The sequence below is a fragment of the Acanthisitta chloris genome, unplaced genomic scaffold, assembly GCF_000695815.1.
Source record: "Acanthisitta chloris isolate BGI_N310 unplaced genomic scaffold, ASM69581v1 scaffold23993, whole genome shotgun sequence".
NCBI lineage: Eukaryota > Metazoa > Chordata > Aves > Passeriformes > Acanthisittidae > Acanthisitta > Acanthisitta chloris.
Window position 1 is genome coordinate 76,869 of NW_008664607.1, and position 12,194 is coordinate 89,062.

The following is a 12,194-nucleotide window of genomic DNA, read 5'->3' on the forward strand; positions in this document are numbered from 1 at the left end:
ATATTTTTACCATGTACACTTAAGAGCTATATGTTTCCTCCTCTTTCCAATGCAATATATTTTAATATAAAATCAATGTGCGTTTCTGGTGGGCAGCGTAAAGGTTTTAACCACTCAGCTCTGAATCTAAGAAGAAAGCAATATTGATTTAGATGTTCACTCATTCATTTACTAGGACAGTTTTAAAGCATTAGGTGATAACCTAATTGAAAGGCACACTGTGAGGGAAACTGAGATTGTTGTGATAAATTAAATCAATTCTGGGATGTCATCTACAATACTTTAATACCTGAAGGAACATTATCCTGAAAAAATTAAACCAGGAAATGAGCATTTGGGTGCCAGAGTGTAGCTTCCCATAAATGCCAGGTAATACAAGCTGATTAAAATAGGTAAAGATAAATAAATTGCTTATTATACAAACATTATATTAATGCAACATATATTCTATATGTGTCTGTAGATGTGCTTGTGTATCAGCCAATGTACGTATTTATCAAACTGGCTTCCATTTTCTACTGCAAACAGATTATGAACAAATCAAGGGTGTGAATCTTTTGTCACCTATCTGCTTTGTTTAAAAAAACTGGCATCACACAGCATCCATACTGATATTATTTTTTACTCATGTGCATTTTACAGAGGTAAATTAATTCACACGTGTCACCAAATAGTGTTAGGATTGCTGCATAACAAATGGTGCTCACATTGCTCAGGTACACTTTCATGAGGCCAGAAGGATTTGGTCTCACATCTGGGTCTCACACTGGGAGGAGCCTGTCCTGCATTCTCTCATGTAGGCTCCCAAAAACTGCTGATCCATCTGCCACGGATTTGGGCTGCTGATGAATCAGGCCCAAACTCCCCCAGACTTCTCATGACTTCAGTCACTAGCTGCAAGCATCTTAGACGACTCTGTCTAGTGTTTTGACACATACATTCTTCTCAGAGTGGGGCCAGCCAAAGAGAATATAAGCAGTGCTGGATACACCAGCAGTAATAGTATTAGCAGAATCCAGGGAAATCTGAAATTCCTTCCTAATGCAGGACACAGTCCGGTTAGGTACTAAGCACCCTTGGTTTCGACTTCTTAAAAAAAGTCACCAGAGTAAGTGAAGTCTTGTGCTTTGAGCATGAAGAAAAGTGAAATAGTTAATAGTAAGAACAAACATAGCTGTGATACAGATGATTCTGATTTAAAGTCCATGAACTTACATATAAGAAATAATTTTGCACTATGTCCTATATTTTTTCTACTTTGTGTTCATGCAGAGTGTTGTTAATAGAATCATAATAAATCATAATAAAAAGCAGTGGCTAAATGAAGATGCTTCTCACATTACTTGTGTGCTCAAACAGAAACAAAGTACAAAACCAGAATATAGAAATATAGAATATTCAAAACAAAATAAAACAAAACAACCTGCATTAGAAAAGAAGAAAGGTCCTGGAGCTCTGAATTATGCTTCTTACTCTTATGAGTTAATGTGTGCAGACTTTTTCCACCCCTGGAAGAGTGGCAGAAAGTCCCCAAGAAGCAAAGGCGCTGCTTATTCACTATACTGTGTTTTGGAACTGATAGCAATTTCTGTCTGAAGGAACCATGCCTTCATACGTTAGATTTAGGGACAAAACCTGCATACACAGGTTAGAAAGTCATTTGTATTAATGTACACTTTCAGTTATTAAAGCACAGAATTCTCACCATATGCACCAATAATTTAATCTTGTTCTTAAGTAGCCTCACACTTCCAGTAAAAAAGAGGCAGGGAGTGTGGGGGGAGAGTAAACTACAGAACTTTTAGTCCCCAAAACAGATGCCAGTTTTGGATTTATTCAGCCAAGGAGTATTTAGCTTGGCTCAGCTACACTTGCATTGAAAGAACACTTGCCTATTCCAAAAAGTTTTTAACAAGCTCTGCTGCAGATGCTGTTGCCATTTGGCATGTCACCGTCACTGTGTGGTACAGCAGAGAGAGAACTCTTGACCACAGGTTTTCCTTGGCTAGGGGAGCCAGCACTGTTGGCTATCGCTCTTCTTCTGGCCAACTGGCTTCATGTTTACGGAGTGTGGTTTTAGACGGAGTGTTAACAGAGGTTGGGTTAACAGCCTAACCCAGACCAACAGTGAGGTGAAGGCATGACCTATCCAATCTAAGAAAACAGAGGTAGAATAAGCTCATGTATGTTGTTGCTCTTAACCCAGAATCTTCTGCCTGCACCATACCTACTGACATGAAGATTTTTTTTCCTCAGGATAGAAGACAGCAACTTTAAAAGCTGTACCAGTGATGCAAAATAGAAATACATAAAAACATGTGGTTGCTTAATCTTGGTTGGCTTGATTTCATTCTCTTACTTATGACAATTTTACCTTGGCAAAATGCCACTGAAAGAAGTTCAATGAAGTTACTCCTGTTTTCCACTATGAAGAGATATCTTGAGAGGATAATAACCCTACTAAAAACTTGTGTCCCCAGATTTCTACTAGCCAGCAAATGGCAGTTCTGAAACTGAAAAAGCTTAATTGTTTCTACATTGATGAACTCAATTCCAAGGATATTCGTGCTGAATACCTCCATTAAAGTGCATATAAAGCTGGGGAAAACTTACAGATGCCCACCTGTAGTTTAGTTTACCTACATTAATCCTATACCAGTACATATGCCTGAGAAGCCTTGACCTTGTAAGACGCAGAAAAACTTTTTAAAAATTCTCATTTTTTTGTTAAGATATTCAACTTTCAACTTTTAAAAAATTTTCATTTTTTTGTTAAGATATTCAACTTTTATAAATAAAATACATTTGTCCAAATTCTGACACTTCTTTCTGATAGCAACACCTTTGTTGCACTCTGGAAAAAGAAAATATCTCAGTTCTGTATGTATTGTTTGCCGTGCTTCTCTAGCTCTGCCGTTACCCTGATACACCATGCTTCTATCTGGAAAAAACAAGGACTGTGTGCACTCCTTCCACATCACTTTTTACTGCACTCTTTATTAACTGATAATTTTATTTAAGTCAAGTTGTGGAGCGCAGACACCATTAGAGAAACAACCAGACCATTTGCCTAAATTCTACTAATCTACACCAAAAATCCTATTTAAAACAGTTTGGATCTGATAGCACACCCTTCAGTTCCCTCTTGCTGAGAGTTCAGTTTGGACTAGGAACATCTTGAAAGTTCATAGACACAGAAGCAATTTACTGCAGTGTGTTAAAAAAGAGTATAAGGTATGACTAAGAATGAAGTAAGCAGTGTCTGGCTACATCCCCCCACTGTCTGGGTAACTGGTGTGCAAGAGCAATATGAGAAAATACAGTAATTTAAAAAAACCAAATTATTTTCTTACCATTTTGGCCTCTGAATGCATTGGGGGGACTTGAGGTGAAGCACATGGATTATTGAGGTTCGGCCCCTGCATCCCCATGATGTTGGAGTTCATTGACATTTGTCGCTCCATCTTTTAAAAGGAAAAGGGGGGAAAAAAGGTTTGAAAACATCTGGAGACATATGCAAGAATTTACTCTCGGTTTCTATTTAAATGGACTCAGCTTTATTTCTTCAAGTCATGACTGGAAAAATAACAATCTGTGTCGTGAATTGCATGTGTGTACGCATGCAGGCGTGTGTTTCATCAGAATCGGCCCTGAAAACTCACGGCCAATTATAAAGAAAAGGGTTCTTCAATAAACAAATGTAGCAGCCACCCAGGTTTGTGCTTTTTTGTAATGATTTTCTCCTTTTCAGTATAACAACACTCAGAGCTAAGTGGTTTTAAAAGCATCACTGTATAAAATTGTAGCTTCCCCTGCCAGTGCTGCCCAACTTAGCTTGTTAAAAGCATAAATAAAAATCTACAATCTCGAGCATATGGAAAACAAGTTGGCTCATTTTCCTTCACTCAGACTGCTCAGCTGAGAAGAGTTTTCCATATGTCTTGTAAGGGAAGCTTTCATGCATTGCTGAGATAGCAAATAACAAAGCAGAACTCCTCCTGGCTATTCAGAGCCCTTTCTGCAAGCTAATCTCACTAGGCTGGAAGCAAGGGGTACAACTTTCAAACAAAAACTAATGGCAGTAAGTCCTGTATAAAATAATTTCCTGGAGTGTGTTCCCCAAAAAGAGGCAAGTCCCATACACTGCTAGGCGTTGGCAGGGGTGGTAAGCAGGGTTATGGTACTGCTTTCAGACAGGGCTGAGCATCCTGCCTTGCTTTGGGCCAGTCTCCCAAATATTTGGCTCTTAGAAAAAAAGGGGCTTTTGGATCCTTCTGAGCTCTCCAAGAAGGGGAGCAAATTTTTAGTGCCATGTGGTGTGGGGTTGAGTCCCAATCTCCATGATGCCTGCAAGAATGGGTGCTGGGCTTTTAGGAAGCATCAATATCCCACTGCCTGCTGTGGGGGAGAAGCTGCCTCTGCCAGGGCCCTTTACCCTCTCTCCATGAGGCAGAAGCAGCTCCCACTGCCATCTCCCCTGCAGCCCTTTCAGGAGGGCTGTGGGGCAGGAGGTGTAGCCATGGCAGCCAGCATTGATAGGGTGTATCATGATTCCATGCTCACATCTCTGGGGCTCTCAGGCAGAGCACACCTGATTGTCTGCAAGTAAAGGTGCCCAAAGGGTTCCCTACCAGCAGCCCAAAGCCACTGAGCTTATATTGTTGCTGGATGTTTGCTCTACTTCAGGTTCCTTGGGAATCAGGCCAGAAAAAAAACTGCCCACGGTGACGTCTATTTTGTAACTTCCTGGTCGATATTCGAGGAGACCCTTATTGACAAGTTACTAATTAATAACTTATTAATGACTGCTCGAATAGCAGCCAGACCTGAATCTTTGTATCCCTGTGAAGTGTCCTCCTTGATAGCAAAGCCAGAACAAGCAGCACTTTCCTCCCTCATAGTCAATCGTTCTCAGGTTATCTTCCAAACCGAACACAGTGAAATGAAACAGAAACTTCTCCTTTCCCCATCCTCTCTTTCCCATGTCAACCTTACTCTTCTGCATCCATAATCTTCCCAAAGGTCTTATACTGAAAAGGTTGTTAAAATCATTTAAGAATTTGAAGCTATAACTGCAAAGTACCCCTTTGGCTCCCACTGGATGGGAAATATTCCCATCCCTGCAGAAATGAGAGAAAGATGAGCAGTGATCATGACTGAATTCTAAATAAGTGCAAGCTGACAGGTCAGAAAAGTAAGTCACATTTCTTTCTTGTTAGCTGGCTATCTCGCACAAACAAGAGGATCACTTAGAGTTCACTGATATGACTTATGGACACAGCTTTTCCAGTTTTGTCTGAATTCAGAAAAATCTTTTTGTTCCAGCACAGACATAGTGATCTCACCTACGAGACCAAGTGTGAGAACCAGAAACTGTAGTCTCATATAAACTGCTTTTAATCACTCTCACACCAATTAACCTGCCATTAACTGCATCAGAAATACTCCTGTGTAAGATGAAACCCTAAAAAGGTCCAGCTTACTTAATTCATTACGCTTTGATTTTTAAGAAAATCTAGCAGAATTTCACCTCTTTATATATTGAATCAAACAACAAACAACCTTCCTCCCAACACAAAAATCTAAACCAAATAACTTACAGGCATGAGTACAGCAGAAGATCCCGGCATGGTAGGGTTGGGCAGGGTGCCAGGCATAGAGGCAGGCATAGGCTGTCTTTGTCGGTTGTGTAGGTGCAGTAGTGAAGACAGAGAACCTGGGACAGGCCTAAGAGAAAAGAAAAGAAACCTGTCATGGGCTACATACAGAGACCAAAACAAGCCTTACCATGCCAGCCATTGCTAGGCACAGGCAGCTCTAGACAAGTAGGCACAGATGAACCAATCCAGGATTTGTCCTCTCCTGCATAAATCAGTGGAACAGAAAGTTTTCAAGAAGCAGATGAATCACCTTCCTTCTGCTCTTCACCGGTTAAAGCACCAGTATAGTTCATTTGATGGAACATGAATGTAAATGTATCAGCTGGTCTCAGTCTATTGCACCTCTGCATCTTACAGTGGTCAGCAATAGACTTCTACAGATAAAGCATGGAAATTTCCTGGCATCCTACATCAGTGCACTGCTGTAAATTCAGCCCTAGGGATCAAAAATATCTGGATGACAGTTTTGGAGACTATGGCAGAAAATTAAGCACCCTTAAATTAATTTTGAAATTTCATCATCTGTAAATAAACTATTCTAAAATGAGTATTTCATCTTGCTTGTGATATTCTCTCCTGTGAAACACTACCAAGCTTTGTTTCTGAAGAGAGGTTACTAATTTTACCACTTAGCATGTCACCAGGACACAGAAAATGGAAAAAGAAAAAAAAAAGAGAAACAAAATTAAGAAAATTACATTCAGATTAAGCAGCTTGTAAAGGCAAAATGTACAGGCTATAAAAAGCAGAGTTGAGATATTTTGGCAAAAGGGATTCAAAAGATTTAGAAGGATTTTTTTAAGTACAGCACAGGGAAAAGAGTGCATGTGAGAAAGCAGGCCTGCTCACAAAGAAGAATCATAAAATTAATGGATTAAACAAAGCTGGGACTCCACTTTGAAAACAGCCTTTAAGAATGTGGTCTTGCAAGTTAAATTAATCAGCTGTTTATTGGTTTGGGGTTTTTTAGTTTTGAAGAAGGTGTGACTTGCTTGAAGTTCTGGGTGAGTATAACTTGTTACCTTTTCAAAAAGCTTGAAAATAAGAAAACTTTAGCATATAGTACCTCAATGAACACTGCTAGTACAAGTAGGTATGATAAATTCTCAGAGAACAGAATGCTCTGCATTGTAGCACATGGTTTACACTGTTTATTGGGAAGGAGAGTTACCCCTAAAGGTATGAGAAGGACAGGAGAGAAGGGTGCATAATTTGGGACCTTGAAGAGCTTCTGCAGGGGGGAGCATGGAAAGAGTCTAGACTCTAAACATCAGGGTTGATTTTCAGCCTTGGTAGAAGCATCCTTTGCTTCAGTGATGAGTCCACAGCTAGCCATGAAAGCCTCAAAACTGGGCTTAGCTGGTCAGGGAAGTAGAGTTGCAAGGAGGAAGACAGTTGTTTATCCCACTTGATCTGAACTGTGTCACACCAAATGATGAGGCTTTACATCTTGCCCCTCCAACTGTAAGTGGTACTGGCAATCATGAATACATACACCCCTCCTCCAACTTTAGCTGTCACTTTCAGTTGTCTAACAACAACAAAAAAGCCAAAGACTGCAAGCACTGGGATTCACAGATATGCAGTATGGAAGGCATCACATCTAGGGTCCCAAATTGGAGGTGCCTGTCTGATGGCAAAACCATCTTTGTCTGACCTACAAGTCTCATTCTCTCTTGTCCAGAGCTCAAACCATCTAATCCCCTCTTCCCTAAAACTCCCCAGTGTCTCCCATCCTTGGACGAGCAGTCCTTCAACCCTCCTCTCTTCAAACCCACTGCCCCAGAAACATTTCTGTCACAACAAATGCCACGTCAAAGTCCTTGCCCTGCCAACTCCCTTGTACTCGGACACCCTGCTCCTCCCACCTCTCTGCCCTCAGCTGCCCCCTGTTCAGCAGCTGCACACAACAGAACTCATCCTTTTGTCTTGGTTCTCCATTGAGAGAAAAAGCCTGTGTTTTGAAGAATGTTTTAAAAATCTTCCCAGACACATACAGTACTTATTCAGAAGGGGGGAAAAAAGAAACCCCAAAACAACAACAAATGTATCTCAGACACAGACAAGAAGCTGTTCCTATGCCTCACTGGTTATCTGCTGATGGAGGAATATGATGTACTTACATCTTCATTTCACCCCAAAGAAATTCAAGACAACATCTTCCAAATGTGTGGTGTAATCTTGTGAGCAGGTGCAATAAGCACTGTGAGGGAGCATGAATGAGCATCTGGGATAGGGGACTCTTCAGTCAGCTCAGCACAAGGCTAAGCCTGGAGAGCCATGGAGGTAGAAAAAGTGGAATGGATGTAGTGGAGGAAAAATGAGCTCAGAAAATATATTTAAAGTACTCAGCCCCTGACCCATCCTACTGTCCACTTAAACACATCTGGCCAATGCACCAGCACTTATTCACACAAAACTTTAGGACATGGTGAAAATAGCACAGAAAGCAGACTCAGTGCTCCTTTGCAAACAAAAAGTGAGGAGATACCAGGTTGCATATGAGAAGGAGAGCAATCTCAGTTTGTTTTTCAGAGGCTGTGTGACCCCCACAAGCAGGGTCCACTTCCCACTGGCACATTCTCACCAAAACTACTGCCCTGCAAAGCAGCAGACAAGCTCAAACAGGTCTTTTCTATCTTATACTTTCAAAGTCTACGTGCCAGACAGAAGGGTTGGGGCATCTGAGGAGCAGAATGGAGTGTGCTGCAACCCCTGATGGGGTCACACACAGGGTTTCCTCCCAGAGAGCAGGCAGAGAGAAGTGGACAGGAAAGGAGAAAGTGCTAGTGCACTCTCATGCCTGTCCTGTGACAAGACTGAGGTGTGCACTCACCTGCCCACTGGAGCTCTGGAGTCCTCTGGGTCCACCAGCTTAGACACAGTCTACAGGAACTGCTCTGGCTAACCAGAGCAATGCATTCAATAAAAATACCACCTGAGTTTTCAGTGGGGCCAAAGTAAAACATGTACCATGACAACAGCCCAGCCCCCCACTTTACTCATTCTGAGAGTGTCCCATATTCAGACCCTTTGTACAATTCACCAGTTTCATAATAAGCTTAGGTGTTAGGCTGTTTGACAGAAACTTATTTTGGCCTGACCTATACAATTTGTGCAAGTGATTCTCAAGAGACTGCATGGTTTGAGTTTTGCTTATATGTTCCAGAGCCAAAAAAATTTCCAAAATTGCTGTAATGACTTTGGGAATCTGGGACTTGGGCAAAAGGGAATTATTGGTATTTATTAAAATGGCAAAGAAGCTTCCTTGCTGTCTCCAGTTTTACCTTTAACGCTGCTTCATTTTGTGGGTCTGCATATGCTTTACACTTAGCTAGAGGGAAAATAATCCTCAGATCCTCAAAACTTCAGGTATTTTTTCTTGCTACACTCCTGCTAGTCTGTTCCCATGTGTGTTTTTGCAAAGAGGTGCAGAGCAGTCAGAGAAACCTTGCACTTCAAGGTTGACCCTCTGTTGAAAAACCTGCAGCACTCCTGCCACCAATAAAAGCGCTACATAATGCACACCAGATTCCCTACCCATCGGGGAAACCGACATTGGCCAGGACTCATGGATATTTCCACTCCTCCTGCATTGAATACTGGTCATTGATTAGCATATGCTCATGTGCACTCACTCTCACAAAGCTCAGGGAATGTGTATGGCACAGGACCATACAGGCTGAGATACTCGATTTGTCTAAGACATTTCTTCCTCTTCCAAGGACAACACAACCTCTTTTGTTGCTTTCTATCCTGCAGCAAAGTCAGTGAGAGTTTATAATTGTTATTTTTAATGTTGGACACATAATTCTGCTCCTCTCTTTGTAAATGCTGAGGAGGTGCTGCCTGCAGCCTGTCAGTCAATATTGCTGAATGTGGGATTTTCATTCCTTGGCACCTGTGTTGCTAAATAAATAGGGCTGTTGGGCAAACAGCCCACAAATAAAGGACAGATAAGATAGAGAACTGGCACATGCTCAACCTCACTGAAAAAGCAGCCATCCATGAGATTTTCCCCAAATTTAAGAATTTTCATTGTGTTCCAGCAGAAGCCTCCTGTTGGATATGATGGGGTCTCGGCCAGCATTTGTGCACTCTCTCTTTGGGTGTATGTGGCCTGGATGGATAGCATTTCAGTGGCTTAGTAAAATACCACATGTTAGCCAAGTTGCTGTAACTGACCACATTGGCTCTCCTTCCTCTGCACGGTCGTGCTAACACCATGACTCATCCTTACTAACATTTAAACAGATGGGTGGTACCCTTCTAAGCCATGGTGACTCGATCATGTTCCATCATATGACCCTACCCAATGATTAAAGATAACTCCACTAATGTAATCAAATATGTATGATATATACTTCACTATGTGCCTCCTTGATTAATACCAAATACTCTGTCTGATATGATGCAACACGTATCTGACCCAGTTTTCTAGATAGGCTGATGACTAAACACTGCATTTGTCTATTAAAAGGCTAGGCTTCCCTTAACTTGTAGTCTTCAAAGACAATTTCTGCAGATGACAATTTGCTGCTGAGGTCTCATGAGTGTCGGTTCATACTAACCTAGACCATTTGGGGCTATGTGCAAAAGGCCTGATGCTATTTAAAGTATCACTGCAGTATGTTTTCTATTATGGTAAAGCACTCTTACCATGAACTCTCTCCTTGTCCTTACTCCCCTGCATGTAGCATTCATGCAAGGTCATCGAGAATATGTACATCACAACCTAGTCTGTTCCACTTCAGTTAGCTTTGGTGTGGAAAAAGTCAAGCCAGAAGAATATTGTGTTGCATTGGAGCAAAGGAACTCTTGACTTTCTATAGCCTTCAGACCCAGCCAGCTCACACAGGAGCAGCCACAGGTGACTGTTTGTGCTGTGTCAATTTGGCATGCCAGATCAGCACTGGCTGAGGGATTTCTGCACCACACTCCACACTTGACCAGACTTTTATCATTTTAATAATATCTATTACATATATCTATTATATCTATTATATCTATCTATGCACATATATATTACAACAGTGCCTAGAAGCTTTGGTTTAAAATTGTGGGTGAGGTCCTGCCCCAAAACACTTGTAGATCAAGGTCAGAATGAGGGAGAGTGAGTGGAAGCAACAGGCAGACACTGGTGAAGAAGTCAGCAATATCACTACGATCAATGTAATGAGGAGCAATCACTGCACGCAAGCAGCCTGGTTCCTTTCAAGGAATACACGTATGATTTGGGTCACTTTCAGGCTGAAGCACCCAAGTAGCCTACATACTGAGAATGACCACAGTTGGCTACAGTCTACCCTCTGAATGTCTCATTGGCATCCAGGTACTGTCACAATTAAACCTTCCATTGCTAAAAAGTAAGTTCACTGGAGCATGTGGACAAGCTGCAAACTGCTCCTATGGCAGCTACTGCAGCCAGAGTACCTGGTCCAAATGCTGCCCTGGGCCTTCAATATTTGAATGAATCAATTAAAGGACAAAGACATGGAGGGGATGTTTCAATCTGAGAAAAGTGTTCTGGCTGGAGTGGCTGCCTCACTTACTGCTGCTCTGCTGTTGTTTGAACCCCAGTGCCATTACATAAGCCTATCAATCCAGCTAGAGCTTTTCTCATTTATGGCCCACTATTTGCCCCCAAAAGTAGGGCAGTTCTGTCTAGTTTCAACTTATCTATTTGTCATTCAAAGGAGGGAAGAAAAAATAAACACAAAGGAAAGCAACAACAAAGCATCAGTCAAGCACTTGGAATATCTCGCATAGTTGCATGGGACCTCACCTGACCTGCTGTATCCCATGTTTAACGATGTTTTAATCACAGCATCACAAGACAGCCAAGCTTTCCAAGAAGTGGGAGGTTTGTGTCACCAGGTTTTTCAAAGAGCCAAACCGTATTCAGGGGAAAAGAAAACTGGCACCTAAAATTCATGGCTCCCTGCCAACCTAGTAAAGATCCTTGTTTGCATTTCTCAGACAATTCAGACATCTGCATGATGTGGGTAGATTATTATTATCAGTAGCAGACATTTATACTGTGATGGTGCCCAAAGGTCCCAGTCAGGACCAGGACACCATAGAGCCTGGCACTGTACAAACACAGATAAGAGACAATTCTTACACAGCGTGTTTACAATCTAGCGACACAAACCTGATGCAAAGTAGAAGACAGAGACAGAACACATAAGCAAATAAATATGCTAAAGAACTGAAAACAATTTAGAGGCACTTCTCTGATTGCTTTTTTGTTTCTTTGTATGTTTTTTATTTAACTGGCTTGCTCAGAAATGACAGGACCGAGGAAGTTTGCAAGAGGAAGGGAGTAACTAAGATTGAGACACAGGAAGGGCAACACTCTAGAGAGGGAAAACTGTGGCTCATAACTTAGAGGATTTGGGAAGCATCCAGACAAAGCTATGCTTTCTGTAGAGATTTTTTAATGGAGTGTGCATATATTTTCATCTAAGTGTTACCTTAAGGTATTTTCCCAGTGTTGGACAAGAAGAGATTTCACCCTGGGAAAGAGAAACC

At 41.5% G+C, this 12,194-nt stretch overlaps 1 protein-coding gene across 1 annotated transcript in view; it reads right to left on the minus strand.

The window, feature by feature from the left end:
* Nucleotides 1–10,374, minus strand: part of CREB5 (cAMP responsive element binding protein 5) — a 73,946-nt gene extending 63,572 nt beyond the window's left edge. Inside the window, exons 1-3 of the mRNA XM_009071440.1 lie at nt 10,320–10,374; nt 5,601–5,758; nt 3,354–3,464 (exon numbers count right to left, since the gene is read on the minus strand). Of these exons, the coding sequence (XP_009069688.1) occupies nt 3,354–3,464; nt 5,601–5,758; nt 10,320–10,374 (324 nt within the window). The remainder of the gene's footprint in view (nt 1–3,353; nt 3,465–5,600; nt 5,759–10,319) is intronic.
* Between the last annotated feature and the right edge of the window lie 1,820 nt (nt 10,375–12,194).